The sequence below is a fragment of the Callithrix jacchus genome, chromosome 20 (assembly GCF_049354715.1).
Source record: "Callithrix jacchus isolate 240 chromosome 20, calJac240_pri, whole genome shotgun sequence".
Taxonomy (NCBI): Eukaryota; Metazoa; Chordata; class Mammalia; order Primates; family Cebidae; genus Callithrix; species Callithrix jacchus.
The window spans coordinates 30057624-30077214 of record NC_133521.1 but is presented as its reverse complement, the minus strand read 5'-3'; the positions used below and the strand labels follow the sequence as shown (position 1 = coordinate 30077214).

The following is a 19591-nucleotide window of genomic DNA, read 5'->3' as shown; positions in this document are numbered from 1 at the left end:
TGAGCTTCCCCTCCCTGTACTACAGGACAAGAAATATCACCGTTGAGAACCAGGTAACACAGAGAGCTGGTCTGCAACTCCTGACTGCTCAGTGAGAAAAATAACCAGCAACACAGGATTTTATTTTTGTTTTCCTTCCAACAGAGTAGCTCAAGTTCTCCCATTACAAAAATCCAATCAATCTACACACAACAGTGGAATTCAACAGGAATCCAGGGAAAGGGAAGAAGTGGACAAAACAGATTGAAGTTTAACTTTTCATTCTCCAAATACCCCAAATATCTAAAACAAAACAAAAACAAAAAACTCTTTCCTTTATAATTTTTTTTTTGAGACAAAGTCTCACTCTGTTGCCCAGGCTGGAGTGTAGTGGTGTGATCTCTGCTCACTGCAACCTCTGCCTCCTGGGTTCAAGCAATTCTCCTGCCTCAGCCTCCTGAGTAGCTGGGATTACAGGCATATGCCACCATACCCGGTTAATTTTTGTATTTTTAGTAGAGATAGGGTTTTACCATGTTTGCCAGGCTGATCACGAACTCCAGACCTCAATAATCCACCCACCTTGGCCTCCCAAAGTGCTGGAATTCCAGGCGTGAGCCACCATGCCTGGCGTCCTTCAGTTTTTAAAACTTAGTGGAAATAAAAAACTCAGTGAAAGAGAATTAAGGGCTTGCAGATGAGAGAAACTGAAAACAGTTACCAAATAGGCAAAACAGATAAGAGTAGAAAAGAGGATGGGCTCAGTGACTCACATCTGTAATTCCAACACTTTGGGAGGCTGAGGTAGGCAGATTACCTGAGCTCAGGAGATTAAGACCAGCCTAGCAACATAGCAAAATCCTATCTCTACAAAAAATTTAAAAATTAGCTGGACATGGTGACATGCATCTGTAGTCCCAACTACTCCAGAGGCTGAGGCAGGTGGAACACCTGAGCTCGGGAGGCCAAGGCTACAGTGAGCTGTGTTGCACCACTGCGGCCCCAGCTTGGGCGATGGAGTGAGACCCTGTCTCAAAAAAAAAAAAAAAAAAAAAGGTAGCAAAGGGAGCAAAAGAACTTGCAAGAGGCTGGGTGTGGTGGCTCATGCCTGTAGTCCCAACACTTTGGAATGCCGAGGCGGGCAGATCACCAGGTCAAGAGTTTGAGACTATACTTACCAACATGGTGAAACCCCGTCTATACTAAAAATACAATAATTAGCCTGGCATGGTGGTGCGTGCCTATAATGCCAGCTACTCAGGAGGCTCAGGCAGGAGAATAGCTTGAACCCGGAAGGCAGAGGTTGCAGTGAGCCAAGATGGCACCACTGCACTCCAGCTTGGCGACAGAGTGAGACTCCGTTTTGAAGAAAAAAAAAAAAAGAATTTGCAAGGAAATTATTCCAGTTTGGAGTAATTTGGGGTATTTTTGCAAAATGTTATTTAATGCCTATTTATTAAACTATTTTTTTTTTAGATAAAGTGTCACAAAGTCTCCCAGGCTGGAGGGCTGGAGTGCAATGATGCGATCTTGGCTCACTGCTACCTCCACCTCCCAGGTTCACGCGATTCTCCTGCCTCGGCCTCCGGAGTAGCTGGGACTGCTGGTGCATACCACCACACACAGATAATTTTTTGTATTTTTAGTAGAGATGAGGTTTCACTATGTTGACCAGACTGGTCTCGAACTCTTGACCTCATGATCCAGCTGCCTTGAACTCCCAAAGTGCTGGGATTACAGGCATGAGCCACCACACCTGGCTATTTATTAAACTATTTACATGCATAAGAGTATATATATATATATATATATATATATATATATATATATTTTTTTTTTTTTTTGAGATGGAGTCTTGCTCAGTTGCCCACGCTGGAGTACAGTGGCACAATCTCAGCTCACTGCAACCTCTGCCTCCTGGGTTCAAGCAATTCTCCTGCCTCAGCTTCTCAAGTAGCTGAGATTATAGGCATGCGCCAGCATGCCCAGCTAATTTTTATATTTTGAGTAGAGATGGGTTTTCACCATGTTAGCCAGGTTGGTCTTGAATTCCTGATCTCAGGTGATCCACCTGCCTTGGCTAAGTGCTGGGAATACAGGCATGAGCCACCACAGCTGGCTTGGTTTACTGATTATAAATAGCTTAAAAAGGGGGTTTATCCAGATTCCAGAAAATAAAAAAGATTTTTGGATAAATCAGGTAACTTTTGGTTCTTTTTGCACCATGAATCTAAAAACTTTGTTAGTTTACTTATCACTAATATACCGGTCAAACTGTTATTATAGAGCTTTCTACCATCAAGATATAAAACCTAAGAAAAAGGACACTCAGTGTAGTAAAGAGTTCTGGAACGAGATACAGAGGAGATATGATCCACCCTTTTGGGACTGCAGTGCCAAACTAGGAAATCACCTGTGTTTAATCAGAAATCCTGTTTTTTATTTTTTAATAGACATGCCCTTGTATTCCATAATTATGTTAATGGCTGGTAGACACAAAACTTTTTTTTTTTTTTTTTGCCTACTCTTTCAGATTTGTACAGAAAACCCAGCTCTGAGTGAATATCTTGATCTGGGAGAGACTAGCTATCCTTGAATATGCTTGTATAGTCTGAGGGTTTCTATCTTGACAGTTTTAATGCCAGTTTAGTGAGCTAAGAAATGAACTAGAAACCAGAATGCCAGTTGGTGCTAAAACGGACTCACTGAGTGACCACAGAACTTCCTTCTTGGCCAAACTGAGAGAGAAGGAGACTGTCATGAATAATATTAACATTAATGAAGCAAAGCACTCTGATGATTTAGATGACAGCAGTAACATCACTGTTTTTCCTGTTTGTGCTGTGTGTGTGTGTGTGTGTGTGTGTGTGCGCGTTGCCTAATAATCTTTTATACCAGATGCGGTGGCTCACGCCTGCAATCCCAGCACTTTGGGAGGCTGACGTGGGCGGATCACTTGAGGTCAGGAGTTCAGGACCAGCCTGGCCAACATGATGAAACCCTGTCTCTACTAAAAATACAAAAATTAGCCAGGTGTGGTCGCAGGCACCTGTAATCCCAGCTACTCGGGAGGCTGAGGCACGATAATTGCTTGAACTCGGGAGGCAGAGTTTGCAGTGAGCCGAGATTGTGCCACTGTACTCCAGCCTTGGTGACAGAGCGAGACTCTGTCTAAAAACAAATTTTTTTATGGCCCTATGTACCCATCCAGGTGAGAAAATATAATAATTGAGGTCTAAGGATTCCCTAGAAAGAATCTTAGAGATCATGCATTGTATCTGTATCTTAATTTACTTTTTTTAATTTCTAAGACAATATTCTCCTAAATATTAAAAAAAATAAGTTGCTTCTTTGCCTTTTGACCGCCACCCAATTCCACTTTCCTCCCCAGAAATACCCAATGTTAATTAGTTATGTATTCTACTCCTTTTCTGTACAGATACACACAAATATATGCAACCAAGGCTGGGTGTGGTTGGCTCACATCTGAAATTTCAGTATTTTGGGAGGCCGAGAAGGAAAGATTACTTGAGCACAAGAGTCTGAAACCAGCCTGGGCAACATAGCAAGATATAGTCTCTACAAGGAATTTGAAAAAAATTAGCCGGGCATGGTGGCACATGCCTATCATCGCACCTACTCTGGAAGCTGAGGTGGGAGGGCTGCTTGAGCCCAGAAGTTTGAGGCTGTAGTGAACTAAGATGGCACCACTGCACTCTAACCTGGGTGACAGGGCTATTAAAAAAATATGTACACACACACACACACACACACACACACAGATGCAACTGCAATCACTTATCTTTTTTTTTTTTTTTTTTTGAGATGGAGTTTCACTCTAGCTCTCAGGCTGGAGATAGAGAGATTCTCCTGCCTCAGCCTCCTGAGTAGCTGGGATTATAGGCACTCATCACCATGCCCGGCTAATTTTGTATCTTTAGTAGAAATGGAGTTTCTTTTTTCTTTTTTTGAGACCAAGTCTCGCGATATTCCCTATGCTCGAGTGCAGTGGTGTGATCTCAGCTCACTGCAACCTCCACCTTCCAGGTTAAAGCAACTCTCCTGCCTCAGCCTCCCGAGTAGCTGAGTTTACAAGTGCCCACCACCACATCCGGCTAATTTTTGTACTTTTTAGTAGAGATGAAGTTTCACCATGTTGTTCAGGCTGGTCCCGAACATTTGACCTCGCCATCTGCTCGTCTCGGCCTCCAAAAGTGTTGGGATTATAGGCGTGAGCCACCGTGCCGAGCCAACTTATCTTTTAAGATGGAATAATCTGTACAGGTTTGCTTATTTTCTCCTTTAACAAAATGTTTGGAGATCTCTTCCGTCTACATCTTACTGCCACCTCATCTAGGTCAAGCTTCTTATTTTGCAGTAGTAGAAAACCACACATACAGTCATACAATGACTTAACGTAAGTCGGACAGCTCCACAATAGGGACCAGAGACCAGCCAGTAGTTTCTAGTCAAACAAAAATCAATTGTCATTTATTGAACAGAATTTGCAGAAACTGGAAGTCTCCCAATTGTGACCAAAACCGCAATTAATTTTGCACCAACTTAATTTTTTAAAAACAGTTGTTACTCAAACATAAATTCAACTGGTGCTCACTTTTGTTTTCACTTAAGTTAATCAGATGTTCATGTTACGATGAAGTTGACAAGTTAATTTGTAATGAATGGTGACCTAATATTTCATTGAGTAGTCAATCCCTCTTTCCACTAAAAGAAGCTGCTTCTCACTGTACTAAACCCCTGCCTCTCATTCTCCAAACTTTCAGGTGGCCAACTCCTTGTCATCTTCCTCTAGATCCTGAATGGTGTTCACTCTTTTATCTCCCTCGGGGGCCGCTTCTCAACACTTAAAGAGCTTCCATTTCCACCTGTGTCTCCAAGACGCATCTCCTTCTTCTCCTGGGCTTAGGTCACCTCGGGATTCCCCGAGGTTCCCCAAAAGAGGCAGCACAAGTCAGGATAGGAAGTCCAGGAAATGGGGAGGTCGTCGATGACCACGCCCCGGGACTCTGGGAACCCCCAAAATTTACTGAGGTGGAAAAATTGCGGGTCATTGTGGGGTTACGGTGAGGGGACCCGGTCCCAGGGAAAAGAGTTTGTTTTCCCACCAGAGTGAACGCTGGACGCGAAGGGAGTGTGGCGCCCTTCCTTCCCGGGAAGTCCTGGGCGTTGCTCTCTCGCTCCAGTGCTGACGCAATCTCTCCGCGCCGGGGGCGGGATACGTTTGACGCCATCTTCGGGCGCCTGGCTGGGGGGGCCTTGGGTGTGGGGCGGCTCCGGGGCCGGGGATGGCGGCGGCCGCGGTTGCGGCGGCTCCGGGACGAGCGGGTGGATCCCGGGAACCGCTGTGAAATGGGCCGGTGAGTGTCCCTGGAAGTCGTGGCGGCCGGGGCCAGGCAGGCCTGGGCTTGGTGCTCCAGAGGAAGTGGCCCTCAGGAGTCCGTTGCTCCGCCGGGCCGGGGCCCATGAACCGCGGACAGAGGGAAGGGAAGAGGCCGCACCTAGACCTCTGCGCCCTTCTTTCTGCCCCGGCATGGAAGGCGGCCTCAGGCCCCGGAGGCTGTATCCCTGCGGGCCAAGGTGTCCGAGTCTGCGGGGCGGGAATGGCCCCCAAACAAGGAAGCGTCGTTTGAAGGCCCTCGCCCCTGTCCCCTTGGTGAAGGGTCGACCCTCGACTCTTTAAACGGAGAATTCCCGATTTCGAGCCCTACCCTGCTTGGAGCAAGGATTGCGGGACCACTGGGAGCCATAACCCTAGTCTCTGATAAGCTTCTCCTTTTTTGTCGGGTGCACCTCTCGCCCGCAGAGAATTGGGGGCTCCAGCTGGGTTCACCCCCTTGATTCCGACCCAAGCGTGTTGAGGAGCTTGGTTCCAGGCTCTGCTAGCAGCGTTGGCAAGTCCTATTAGCTCGGTTGGGCTCACAAGCTGCGTCTTCCCTTTGAGATCCTCAGTGAGGTTCTGGAGAGGCCGAGGTTTCGGATTTTTAAGTGTGTTTTGCGTTGTGGGAACCTGGCGCACAAGCTTGGCTCTTTGTTGTCCTTTCTGCAGACCTTTTGCCTCTTTCGGCCCGTTTCCTAGCCTGTGTTTGCTAACCTCTGGGTGACCTGAAGGCAGGTTTTCTCTAATGTTTTCGTTACAGAAAGCAAGGATCATGTTGGGATTGAAGATGTGACCCCACTTTCCACTGGAAATGAAGAAGAAAGCAAACTGCTTTTCAGTTACTAAAACTGCTGGTGGAGAACAGAGGCATCATTTATGCCACTGTATAGTATGTGCTTGTGGAATTAGGAATTTGTCTTCCCACTGTGCTTTCCTATCCTATTACCTTTTATGTACATCTGCATCTTGCCAATCGTAAGAGAGAAATGTTGCGTTCAGTTTGGGTTGAGGCTTGCAGTGTTCTATAGGACTTGGACAGGATAGTCAGTAGTTTCTCAGAGCACCCATCTCTACTGCCTTCTCTGTTTTCAGAGGTTAAGGCTCCATTCTTTTGTGCTTCGAATTTCTGGCAAGTGTAGATTCAGATATTGATGGTTTAATGGTAGTTTTGTTTCACTAGTGTTAGCCACCTGAGGACCAAGGCAATAGTTTCAGTTTCTTTCACACTTGATTTAGCTCTTGGTGAAAGTTGTCACTCAGAATATTTTACACGAACATACACACACACACACACACACACACACTTTTTTACCCTGAAAATCTCTTAATAAGTCTTCCCCTTGAGTGACTCCCCCCTGACCTCTTTTTCTGCCCCAGAAACATAAATAATTGTTCTTTTTCATCTAGTGCTGCCTTTTTCATTTAAATAACCTCCACATTTATGTTTTCACAGGCCCTGTATAAAGGGTAAATCCATGGAGTTGATTTTTCCTGCTTCCCATTGGTCGTATGGGAACAATATTAATCTTACATTTTTATTTGTGCATTTAACTGAAATTTGGATTGGAAGCAAATTTAACCTTTGGGGAATAGGCATAGGTAGATGTTAAGGAAATGATATTAAGAAAAACCAATGAAATTTGATGTATGGAAATTTTTTTCCAGGAATGTCTTCTTATAAGTGAGAGCATTAGAGAATTTTTTTTCCTCTGTTCAACTGCCTAGGTACTCTGGGTAAATGTACCATTTACCTGTGGAGAAGAAGATGAGGCAAGGACGTGTATATTCTAATGCCTTGGAATTACCTTTCATGATAACCCTGGGTAAAATCAGAGGTCCGGCAGCTGCTTACTCCATTCCTATTTCTATCTTCTAGGCTCCCGAGCCAGCCGGGAGGACACTTAATACAGCTGCTCAGAAGCACCACTGGAAGCTCAGGTAATACTGGCAATTTAAATTCCTTGTTTCAGGAAAATATCTGGGATGTCACAGTGGAAAAACAGAACAGAATATAACATAGGAAGCTATTTTCAGATCCAGAGAACTGGAACCTGGTTGGAAGAAATAGGCAGCAAAATTCATGTGCACTGAAGTGTTCAGACCAAAAAGTTGCTTTATCACAATGGAAAAAAGCATTTGTGAAAGGTGACAATAAGAGAAAGGGAAAAGAGAGCTTTCTTATGAATTATACAGATACGGGGGGAAAGACAGACATGTTTAGAGGAATGGAACCAGAATTTTATAGAGTGGTGGCTGGAGCAGACCTACAATGGAGAAGGAGCTATTGGCAAAAGAAAGCACAATGGAAAAAGAAAGGGAATGAATAGAGAAGGTAAATTGAAGGTGATCATTGAGAAGCAAAGAAACCTTTTGAGACTAGGGAACTGGAAGTCTATGTAAGGTCAGAAAAATACTGTTTTTCTTTGGTGGGGAGGAGAAACAAGTTGATAGCAAACTAGTTTACTCACTCCCGCTATATGGAATCTGAGTTAAAATGTAGTATTTCATGGGATAAAAATGTTTATTTTCATAACCTGGTTAGGGAGCAAAGTTTAAAAAAAAAAAAAAAGACACAAGCAGACCTGCGGATTTGACACCTAGGTCCTTGAGATACTGATGATACAAGGCAAAGGTGGAAGAGAGTTTTTTAGCCAGGCTTGGGATGGTAGTAGGTGAGATCATAACCCAAATTAGGCAACAGAAAGGAAGCAAGGATGAGGTCGTATGTTCAGGAAAGAAGGTGGCACATTCATATTTGATACAAAAGGAGAAGCTTAAGGAAAAGAGCCAGCAGGAGGCTGGGCATGCTGGCTTATGCCTGTAGTCCCAGCACTTTGGGATCCTGAGGCAGATGGACCACCCTAGGTCAGGAGTTCGAGTCTAGCCTGGCCAACATGGTAAAACCCCATCTCTACTAAAATTACAAAGTTAGCCGGGCATGGTGGTGCGTGCCTGTAGTTCCATTCCAGTTACTCAGGAGACTGGGGCAGGAGAATTGCTTGAACCCAGCTGGCAGAGGTTCTGGTGAGCTGAAGATTGCACTGCTGCACTCCAGCCTGGGCGACGAGCAAAACTCCATCTTAAAAATAAAAGGTAAAAGAGCCAGCAGGAAAGACCTGGTGTTCAGAGCCCGCTTTGGGAAGAAGGCTGAAAAGACTCAAGATGCTCATGAGACACATGACTAACCATGAAGCTGTTGGTCTCTCTGGGCTTGGGGAGCCCACAGGTTATTTGCGCATTGGTGAATAGTCATCCTTGTAGCTCTTGGTGTCTTGTTGTTTCCCCCATTGTTTCTCTCATGTTCCAGTCTGGATGAGTTGGGGGTAGTCTCCTTGTCTGCCCCCTTCTTTTACCTCCTTTTTTCTAACAATCCCTTTTGTTACATCTTCCTCCATGGCACAATTCTTCCTATTTCCTTTGTCTTGGCTCATCCCTAGGTTACTTTTCTTTGCCTCTGATTTGTTCCCTAGCAGATGTGGGCGCCCCAGCCAGAAGCAGAGAGGGGTACAGGGAAGCCACAGCGAAGCCCCTTCTGATGCCCCAGGGAGCAAGTCGACTCCTTCCAGGCTCCAGGAACACCACAAAGCAATATGAAACCTGTTCATGAGAGGAGTCAGGAATGCCTTCCACCAAAGAAACGAGACCTCCCCGTGACCAGCGAGAATATGGGGAGAACTACCAGCTGCTCCACTAACCACACACCCTCCAGTGATGCCTCTGAATGGTCCCGAGGGGTTGTGGTTGCCGGGCAGAGCCAGGCAGGAGCTAGAGTCAGCCTGGGGGGTGATGGAGCTGAGGCTATCACCGGTCTGACAGTGGACCAGTATGGCATGCTGTATAAGGTGGCTGTGCCGCCTGCCACCTTCTCACCAACTGGCCTCCCATCTGTGGTGAATATGAGCCCCTTGCCCCCCACATTTAATGTAGCGTCTTCACTGATTCAGCATCCAGGCATCCACTATCCCCCAATCCACTATGCTCAGCTCCCATCCACCTCGCTGCAGTTCATTGGGTCTCCTTACAGCCTTCCCTATGCTGTGCCACCTAATTTCCTACCAAGTCCCCTCCTATCTCCTTCTGCCAACCTTGCCACCTCTCACCTTCCACACTTTGTGCCATATGCCTCACTTCTGGCAGAAGGAGCCACTCCTCCCCCGCAGGCTCCCTCCCCGGCCCACTCATTTAACAAAGCCCCGCCTGCCACCTCCCCACCTGGGCAGTTGCCGCATCATTCAAGTACTCAGCCGCTGGACCTTGCTCCAGGCCGGATGCCCATTTATTATCAGATGTCCAGGCTACCTGCTGGGTATACTTTGCATGAAACCCCTCCAGCAGGTGCCAGCCCAGTTCTTACCCCTCAGGAGAGCCAGTCTGCTCTGGAAGCAGCTGCTACAAATGGAGGACAGAGACAGCGAGAGCGAAATATCCTAAGACGGGAAAGCGAAGCCCTTGACTCCCCCAATAGCAAGGGTGAAGGCCAGGGACTGGTGCCCGTGGTAGAATGTGTGGTGGATGGACAGTTGTTTTCAGGTTCTCAGACTCCACGGGTGGAGGTAGCAGCCCTGGCACACCGAGGGACCCCGGACACTGACCTCGAGGTCCAGCGGGTGGTTGGCGCTTTAGCTTCTCAGGACTATCGTGTGGTGGCAGCTCAGAGGAAGGAGGAACATAGCCCCCTCAACCTATCCCATCATACCCCCGACCATCAGGGTGAGGGACAGGGGTCAGCCAGGAACCCTGCAGAGCTGGCAGAGAAAAATCAGGTCCATGGGTTCTACCCTCAGTCCCATCAGGAACCAGTAAAACATAGACCTTTACCCAAAGCAATGGTTGTAGCCAATGGCAACCTGGTGCCCACTGGAACTGACTCAGGCCTGCTGCCTGTGGGCTCGGAGATCCTGGTAGCATCAAGTCTGGACGTGCAGGCCAGAGCCACCTTTCCAGACAAGGAGCCAACACCGTCCCCCATTACCTCCTCCCACTTGCCTTCCCATTTCATGAAAGGCGCCATCATCCAGCTGGCTACGGGAGAGCTGAAGCGGGTGGAGGACCTCCAGACGCAGGATTTTGTGCGCAGTGCCGAAGTGAGCGGGGGGCTGAAGATTGACTCTAGCACGGTCGTGGACATTCAGGAGAGCCAATGGCCTGGATTTGTCATGCTGCATTTTGTGGTTGGTGAGCAGCAGAGCAAAGTGAGCATCGAGGTGCCCCCTGAGCACCCCTTCTTTGTATATGGCCAGGGTTGGTCCTCCTGCAACCCTGGGCGGACGACACAACTCTTCTCTCTGCCCTGCCATCGGCTACAGGTGGGAGATGTCTGCATCTCTATCAGTTTACAGAGCTTGAACAGTAACTCAGTTTCTCAGGCCAGCTGTGCTCCCCCAGGCCAGCTGGGTCCCCCCCGAGAAAGGCCTGAGAGGACCGTCTTGGGACCCAGAGAGCTATGTGACAGTGAGGGGAAGAGCCAGCTGGCAGGAGAGGGCTCCCATGTGGTAGAGCCTTCCCAGCCTGAGCCTGGTGCTCAGGCCTGCTGGCCAGCCCCAAGCTTCCAAAGATACAGCATGCAAGGGGAGGAGGCACGGGCCGCACTGCTCCGTCCCTCTTTCATTCCACAGGAGGTAAAGCTGTCCATTGAAGGGCGTTCCAATGCAGGAAAATGAAACTCTTTCCCAGACCAGGACTGGGCTTTACCCCAGAGCTGAGCCTCGCCGCCATGAGCAGGCAGAGGATTTGCACACGCCGAGCAGGGAATGGCTTTCTTGGCAGTGAGATTTGGGGGAAACGGGAGGCATGAAGTCAGCCTCCCAAGGCAGGATCTGTTGCTTATTACCCCGTGGCGTCCTTTCAGGACAACCCCAGAGGGTGTTGTAATGGGGAGCAGCAGGCCTGGGGCAAGGAAGGAAGGGGGTGCACACAGGAGAAAAAACATTCCAAAATCAGGGCCTCCCTGTTCTTTCCTCCCCATCCCTAGCTCCTGCAAAGGAAAGTCAAGGCTTTGGGAGCAGATGGCAGAGGGAGGGAGTAAAGAAAGAGCCAAAAATGATGATCCACAGCTTATAGTAGCAGTTAAACTGTCAGAAGTTTTTTTCCTTTTTTGTGGTGGAAGGGCAGGAGGCCCCAAGGTTGGAAATAAGAGGGTTCCCACCCAGAACCCTTCTTGTGAGAGATGTGCACTTTAAAGGGTGATTTTGTTCCAGATGTCTGTGGCTGGGTGTGTGGGGGAGGAGCACTCTCATCAACAGGACTCTGCTTGATCCTCTGCTTCATAGCCCTTCCCCATCTCTCCTCACCATTCCGCCTACAAGGCTTCTAGCAGCACGGGGGCCAGAGAAAGAGCCCCTGCAGGGTGCAGAGTGAAGTACTACCTTGCCAGGGACTCAGTCAGGGGACTTTGGGAGAAAGACTTGATAGCCAGGCTGACTGGGTTCTAGGCAGGGCTTCTGGAAAGGTAGCTCACCTAAGAAAGCTCCTCCAACTCAGCATGCCAGACCCACTTTGAAATCTCACAGAATCTCGTTGGTAATGGTGACTTTAGAAAGAGCTAGTAGACTCTTCCCTAGGCACCAATCCCCCACCTTTGTCTGTGTTGTGCCTAAGTGCCTGCGCCGCCCCCACCCTCCTGCTGCCCTGACCTCTGCATGGTGTTGTGACCTGGGCCTCGTTTGTAGCTGCACTGCCTTTTCTTGTCTGCAAAGTTGGTTTTGTCCACTCTGACCAAGACCTCTAGTTTTTGGTGGGTAAGGGGACTCGGATTTCCCCGTCAGCTATAATCTTTACTTTTAAAATCTCAAAATCACGTCCCCTCCACTTCCACTGCCAAACAGCTAGGTGGAAAAACAAGAAGGGAACTGTGCCCTGAGCCACGGCGAATTCGTGGCTGGGCAGTGCCCATCATGGCATTTTCAGATGTCCCATATGTCCCCTCCTGTCTTATTCCACTGCTTCTCCCAGCATTCTGGCATCTCCAGGCTATCCCCTCCCACCACTAGCTCTAAGATTCTAGGATAGTCTTGATAACATTTCAATACCTGAGGTAGATGTCATTTTGTGGTGGTATATTCCTCTGCAAAACGTATTTTCAATCTTAATTACATTTGCACCCCCCTCTTGCTCCCCCCCAATGTCTTAATCCCACATTTTCTTCACAACTTTTAGCATCAGCTCAGACCGTGGAGTTCCATTGGGTATGGGGAATTAGGCTCCCCCACTAGCTTTCAGGTGGGTGAGTTTTTTGTTTGTTTTTTGGGGGTCTTTAGACTCTTGAAGGCAACTCAGGGTATTGTCCACCCAGCTCTCTGGTTAGACTTCTCCCAGGCTATGATCCTGGCATTTCCTTTATAAGGTATAGTTGGATTGGCTGAGACCTGGCCTGGCATCAGGAGTCCAAACCTCTGAGGTCTGATCTCTGCTCTGTCAAGGACTTTCTGCAAGTCTCGTGACCTCTGGCTCTTTCACTTCCTCCCCACCTGCCAAATGGGGATAAATAATCTTACCTACCTCCTGGGGGGAGGGGAAGTTCTGAGAATGGAGTCATTCTTAGTGTTCAGGTGCTAAAGGTTGTTCTCCTGGGGGAACAGAGTGACTGAAACTGGCTTGTTTGCTCCAAGCCCTACACTCCACTGTTTGATTCCTTGAAAGCAGTTGCCTGGTCAGTCAACTTTTAGGGGTCCATCAAAGGAAGTTGCTGACCTGACTGCGAGTGCTTGAGTATCTGGTTTGTGTCAGAACCAGACACCAACTTTGTATTGCATTTGGGATCATATCTTTCCTCTTCTCTGTCCCCCATTCTCTGAATGCTGCTTTCTCTGGCTTGTCTCCTACAGTGGGGGGCCTGTGGGGTTGAGTCTTGTGGAATCCCTTCAAATGAGAGCCTTGGGAGAAGGCCTCATCTCTGGCGGTTTCATGAGCAACTTTATTCCTAGAGTTCATTGTTTGCACAGGTTTCTCACAAACATCCTTCTTCATAGGAAGGCTCATCAACTGAATTTAGTAATGTGTACACAGTAGATGCTCAAGAAATGACCGCAAGGATACAAGCTGAGCTTTCTCTTTATGGGGCAAACCTATGTCTAACTAGATATAAACTAGTTAGTTTAAATCAAATCACCCTCCACTTGGGCTAGTTGTGACTTTACAAACTGGTAACTTCCATTGAATTCTGGAAAGAGAAATTCTTGAGGACCCTGGCAAGTTGGGCCCTGACCTTTCTGTTGTTGCTCCTCTTGTGTCTGTTGCTGGTGAAGCAATACCAGCAGCTCCTGTAATACCACAATATCGTGCCATGCATATGTAACATATTAATACTTGATCTTGCTGAGCTGCAAAGGTATCTTTCATAAAATATGGTCCCCAGAAAAAGAAGGTTTGTGCTCTAAACCTTAGTCAGAGCTATGGCCTTCCCCTTGCCTTTAACCTCTAGTCTTTTCCTCCAGGCATGAAAAGTAAGACTAACCTGTGGTGTGTCCATTCTTCTTTATAGGAATTTCCTGAGTTTGCAGGAGACACGAGAGCGGTTTTTAGAGAGTGAGCATTTGAGTGGGAAGTTGTCAACTTTTTAGGAATGAGCAGTTGACAAGGGCCAGAGCCTTTTTTTTTAATATGAAATATTTCCCTTTAATAAAAATGTTCACATTGTATATTTAATGGGAAACAAAGTACCATCTGAACAGCCCAGAAATAAGATTTCCTTATCTTTCAGATAATGTATTTTCTGTACGAAATCTGTGCATATTCTTTTGCTGCGTCCCAAACTGATTCTTTTTTTTTGAGACGGAGTCTCTCTCTTGTTACCCAGGCTGGAGTGCAATGGCACGATCTTGGCTTACCGCAACCTCCGCCTTCTGGGTTCAAGCAATTCTGCCTCAGCCTCCCAAGTAGCTGGGACTACAGGCGCGCACCACCGTGCCCAGCTAATTTTTGTATTTTTAGTAGAGACGGGGTTTCACTTTGTTGACCAGGATGGTCTCAATCTCTTGACCTCGTGATCCACCTGCCTCAGCCTCCCAAAGTGCTGGGATTATAGGCGTGAGCCACCGCGCCCGGCCCCCAAACTGATTCTCGATTTGCATTTGCCTCGTGTGTAAATCCTATACAGGATCCAAGTTCACATTTAGTAGCAGCTGCTGCTCCTATAGGCATATCATTTTCCAACTTCTGCATCTTCAACAAGAAGCTCTCTATGTTCTCATCTGAAGACCTGCTTTTTCTTTGAATATGTTTTCTGCTGAAACCTTCACTATCACTAAGATTTCCAACAGAAGGCGACTCTAGGACTGGCCTTGTAGTAGAAGCAGTGGCTGGATATCTGGTCTTCCCTTGTCAGCAGTAGGATGTTCCCAGAGCTTAGGAATAGAAAGGAGAACTGCAGACTGTCTGGCACTGTAGGGGAATAGGGGAACCCAGTAATGGATGGATAATAAGCCAAGTTTTGAATCATTCCTATCAAGATTAGTGTATATTAGGAAGAGAGGTGGCATGCGGGAAAGGGGCTCTGGGAGTTCAGAGCTGAGTGCTTGTACCTGAGGGGAGGGGCCCCAGCAGATCTGGGCTGATCCTTCTACATTCTTGGTCCCAGTTGGTTATAACACCAAGGGCTTTGCTCTGCACTGCTTTGCCACTGCTGCTGTCTGCTCACTGTCCTGTCTGCTGCCCTCTGTAGCTCCTGTCCTTCCATGTCTTTGGCCATGTAGGTTAAGACCAGGCGTCTGTTTCATTCTTACCTGTGTTCTGACATGTTATTTTATTGCAAAGTCATGTTGAATAGGGATGGTATGAAATGCTGCTGGTGGGTTGGTGAATCCAAAGGGATATGGCTTCTCAGTGCTGTTGGGAGCCCTTTGGCTCCAAATGTCTGACTATCTTGAGGGAGAAACAAGCAGGTTTCTACTAGTGGGTGTCTTCTGTTGTATTAACTTCTTTCCTCTGTGGTTTCTTGTATCCTGTTTTAAAAACGAAATGAAGGGAACCACATTAGGGCCCATGCCAGCATCCCATTGTAGTTCCTCCAGCTCCAGTTAGGTGAATTCTGGAGTTTGGAGAGGATTTAAAGTTTGGCTGAAATAGCCCCTCAAGTGGGGTTTAGTTTTCTTTTTACCAGTGGGCATCATGGGCGATTTAGAGGGAAGTACAGGATGGTGGTGTGATTTGAACCTGCAGCAAGCAGGCATACTGGAGTGGAGTGATCCCTCTGGAGATGAAGGGTGGACATGGATTGACTGGGAAAAGGCCTGGGTCCACTGGAGTAAAGATAATCTGATTGATTGAATTGGCCATGGGAGGTTAGGTCACAGTCTTATTAAAAAAAGTAAATAGGACAGAGACTAAGTTTTAGGGAGACAACTTGGCCTCCTAGGCTAAGTTTACTAAATGACAGTGAAGCTACAGTACCTTCCAGTTGGGAAAAAGTGTACACTACAGTTGAAGAGCTGAACCTTATTAGGTTGGATGTTGATCAGGAACCTGTTTGCCCTTTGCTGGGAAGCCTTCACCCTCCAGCTTCCCTGGGGTAGGGAAGGTCTCCCACATTATGCAATAATAAAATAAGCATCTGGGTCTTTGCAGCTGTCAGTTGCTCTTTCAACTCTAGGATCCATCTTTGGACCAGAAGCCTGGTCTGGGCCTAGGATGACATTGGCCCCAGAGATGCTAGAGTCAACTGCACTCTCTCCTTAGCTGCAGACTATGCACAGTGCCTGGGGCGGAAGGAGGAGAGGTGTCGAGGTTTGCCCTGCTGCCTCCCCAGCAGGAACAATAGTCATAAATGCACTTTTCACACTAAAGGTTTCTTTATTAGTTCTCCTGTTAAATCTAGATCCCTCCCTGGTAGATTGCAAACTCAAAGTCTTTGTGATCCCAAAGCCATTCCACTGCAAATGCCGAGCAGTGAAGATGGCCTCAAATTGGGTTCCTGCCTGCAGTGTGTGTGTGGCAGCAGCCCATGTGCCTTTACCTATTGTAAAACTTGCAAGCATTTATTTGTCTTTATGACTGTCATGGGGACTGAGGTTCTTCAGAGAGAGAGAGAGAGATAGAGAGAGAGCGAGCGAGAGTGAGCTGATGACACAGTGGTTTTACACCCACCCCCGGACAGGGAGTTTGCACGTAGTTGTGAGCTGTGAGTGGTTAGTGTGTTGCTGGTATTGCCGAAGGCAGGGTTGATCCCTCACTTGCTTGATACTTGCAACTTGCATTCAAGAGAATCTAGATTGTGTTGGGGAAGGGACTGACTGTACTCATGGCTAACTTGAAGTATTAAAATAAGGCTATCCCCTACAACCTTCTTAGTCACACAGGATCCCTGTAGCCAAAACAGTATATGATCCAGCTGCAGAGAGCAGACTGCTCTCAGCTTGCACAGCACCTTAGGTGAGGGAAGAATATATGGATAGGGAATGGGGTGGAGAAAGAAAGATGAGAATGTTGTCATCCAGGTGGCTTTAGGGTCCTAAGGAGTGGAGGAGGATGGCACTGGGGAGGTCTGGATGGATCTGGTAGGAGTTCCCTGTAGATAAATACTGATCCCCCATCTACTATCCCCAGTATGTAATGGCTGAATTAATATGTAATCAACTGCATTGTATCTAAAGCCTTAGAACTAGTCAGGTGCTCCCTCCACCCAATACCATTTCTTACCCTCTAATCCTACCTGATCTTTAACAAAGCATTAATAATTCTAAGGATAATCTCTATTTTGTTGTGCTTTTTTGTAACTGTTTTAAATAAATCAATTTGTACTGTATATTTGTACTTTTGTGAGATCCTTTTTGCTGTTTTACCATTTTAAGTCTCTGTACTTGGCTACACACAGATTGTATTTTTATTGTTAATGCTCTTCTTATGGATACCTGCATTTAACTTGTGGACTATGTAAACACAATTATCTATCAATATCTATATATCTATATATCTATCTATATAAACTACTAGCTTTTCCTTTTGGTGTTTGCGCCTTCTTCCTATCCCAGCCTTAGATGGTGGCCATGGGGTGGGGGATAGAAACCTTGTTGGGAGCAGTTATATGGTACCTATCTTTGTGTGGTGAGCACAAGGCAGATGGCATGAGCTTGTCCTGGCATCGTCTCTCCCCTCAGTTGGTGTGGATTTCAGAGACCTAGAAGTCTACCTGAAGACTTAGTGGACTCACAAGGATCTGTCATTACCTTCACTGCTGGCCTCCTCCCTAATTCTTTACTCAGGAATACCACCAATAATATGCTAGAATAAGTCAGCCCCAATCATAGCTACTGCCTAAAATTTAGAAAGCTTGCCAGTAGTAAGTGGCCTTTATGGAACACTTATTATGTGCTATAAGATATCCTAAGTGCTTTATATATAGGAATAAGCATTTGTTGCTAGTATTATTTCTATTTTGTGGATGGGGAAGCAAAGACAAGGGTTAACTAACTTCCCCACAATTACACAGCTAGTAAGTGGCACTTTTGAACTCAGAGATGCAACTCCTGAGTTTGTATTATTTCAGCTTCTTGTGAAGACTGAGATCATCCATGTAAAGTGCTCAGAATCATCTTTGGCACTTAGTGAGGACTGTCATTTTGAAGCATCCAAGTAGGACTCCAGTATGGAGCTCTGAGAGAAAGGCATTTGGTTCAGTTGTTTCTTTTTCATTTTTCTTTTGAGACAGAGTATTGCCCAGGCTGGAGTGAAGTGGTGTGATCTCTGCTCACTGCAACCTCTGCCTCCCCGGTTCAAGTGATTCTCCTGCCTCAGCTTTCCTAGTAGCTGGAACTACAGGCATCTGCTATCACGCCTAATTTTTGGATTTTTAGTAGAGATGGGGTTTCACCATGTTGGCCAGGCTGGTCTTTTTTTTTTTTTTTTGAGACAGTCTTACTCTGTGGCCCAGGCTGGAGTACATTGGCACAATCTCAGCTCACTACAACCTCTGCCTCCTGGGTTCAAGTGATTCTCATCCTCAGCCTCCCAGGTAGCTGGAGTTGATTACAAGCACGCCAAGTAAGTATTTTCTTTTAAATGTATTTTTCAAAACAAATATTTTAGCCTGCCTGGTAGAAGTAACCTTAATTTATTAACTGGGCATGGTGGCACACACCTATGTTCCCAGCTGCTTAGGAGGCTGAGGCAGGAGGATCACTTGAGCCCAGGAGTTAGAGGTTACAATGAACTATGTGCTGCTGTACTCCAGCTTGGGTGACAGAGTGATATCCTTTCTCAAAAAGACAAACCCTAGGCTGGGCACGGTGGCTCATGCCTGTATTCCCCTTACTTTGGGAGGCCAAGGCAGGCAGATCACCTAAGGTCAGGAGTTCGAGACCAACCTGGCCAACATGGTGAAACCCTGTCTCTACTAAAAATTAGTCAGGTGTGGTGGTACACGCCTGTAATCCCAGCTACTTGGGAGGCTGAGGCAGAGGAATCACTTGAACCCCCGAGGCAGAGGTTGCAGTGAGCCACCATGATTGCGTTATTGCACTCCAGCCTGGGCATTGGAGTGAGATTTCATCTCAAAAACAAAACAACAAAAGAAAACCCTAGTTTGGTGGAGGTCAGTTGACACTGTTAAACAGCCTTGGTCAGAGAGGAATCCAAGTTTCCCTGTTAAGACACTGGAAGAAGTCCACATTCCTGGCATAGTTATTTTTCTGGCTACAATTTAACTAGGGCACTTCCTTCTGGACCTCAAGATCTATAATTATCTAAACTGAACACAACCTTTGGTGCAGGCTGGGAAGGTTCTGTGCCTGTTCTGTACCATCACAGAAACTTTTTAGAAATGACCTCAGCTCTTGTCTCCTCCATGGTTTGGCAGCCATACAACCTGCCAGAGTAATAATTTTGGTCTAGCCTTAACCACTATTGACCTGAACGTTCTTAACCACCTTAATTCTGGATTTTCTTCAGTGAGTTTATTATCCTATCTTGCCTCTGGTGAATAAATAAAACATAAATAAAACGCAAACATGAGTTTGTTGGTGCTGCGGACCTTAATATTGTAGCTATTTTTTCTCTGAGCCTATTCCTGGATGCAGCTGACTACTGTCTGAGATAGAATTGTAAATGTTCAACAAACAATATTGCTGGGAAAAGTTGCACACCTAGTTGAAGGTATTGTATAGTCTTTAGGAAATACCAGTTATGAGGTGAGGCTTCTAAGTTTAGAAAAGGTAAGCTAGGTTTCAATAGCCCTTGGGACCATAGGTATCTTCATTATGGTTGTGGGAATAATTATCACAGTCA

General features: G+C 46.6%; 2 protein-coding genes across 6 annotated transcripts in view; both read left to right on the top strand.

Annotated features, from left to right (window-relative positions):
• The first annotated feature begins 5258 nt into the window (after positions 1-5258).
• On the top strand, positions 5259-17308 carry ATXN1L (ataxin 1 like). Of its 2 annotated transcripts, none has more exons than XM_017966947.4 (3): positions 5259-5357; positions 7254-7315; positions 8851-17308. In XM_017966947.4, exon 3 carries the CDS (start codon positions 8968-8970, stop codon positions 11035-11037), a length of 2070 nt encoding a protein of 689 aa, XP_017822436.1. In that variant the 5' UTR covers positions 5259-5357; positions 7254-7315; positions 8851-8967; the 3' UTR covers positions 11038-17308. The 2 variants fall into 2 exon arrangements, with proteins under 2 accessions (XP_017822436.1, XP_017822437.1); XM_017966948.4 differs by having other exon boundaries at positions 8848-17308.
• Positions 5259-19591, top strand: part of IST1 (IST1 factor associated with ESCRT-III) — a 79851-nt gene continuing 65518 nt past the window's right edge. For all 4 annotated transcript variants that reach the window (XM_078357646.1, XM_035282246.3, XM_078357647.1 and 1 more), the window contains exons 1-2: positions 5259-5357; positions 7254-7315. The gene's annotated coding sequence lies outside the window, so the exon portion shown is untranslated. The remainder of the gene's footprint in view (positions 5358-7253; positions 7316-19591) is intronic.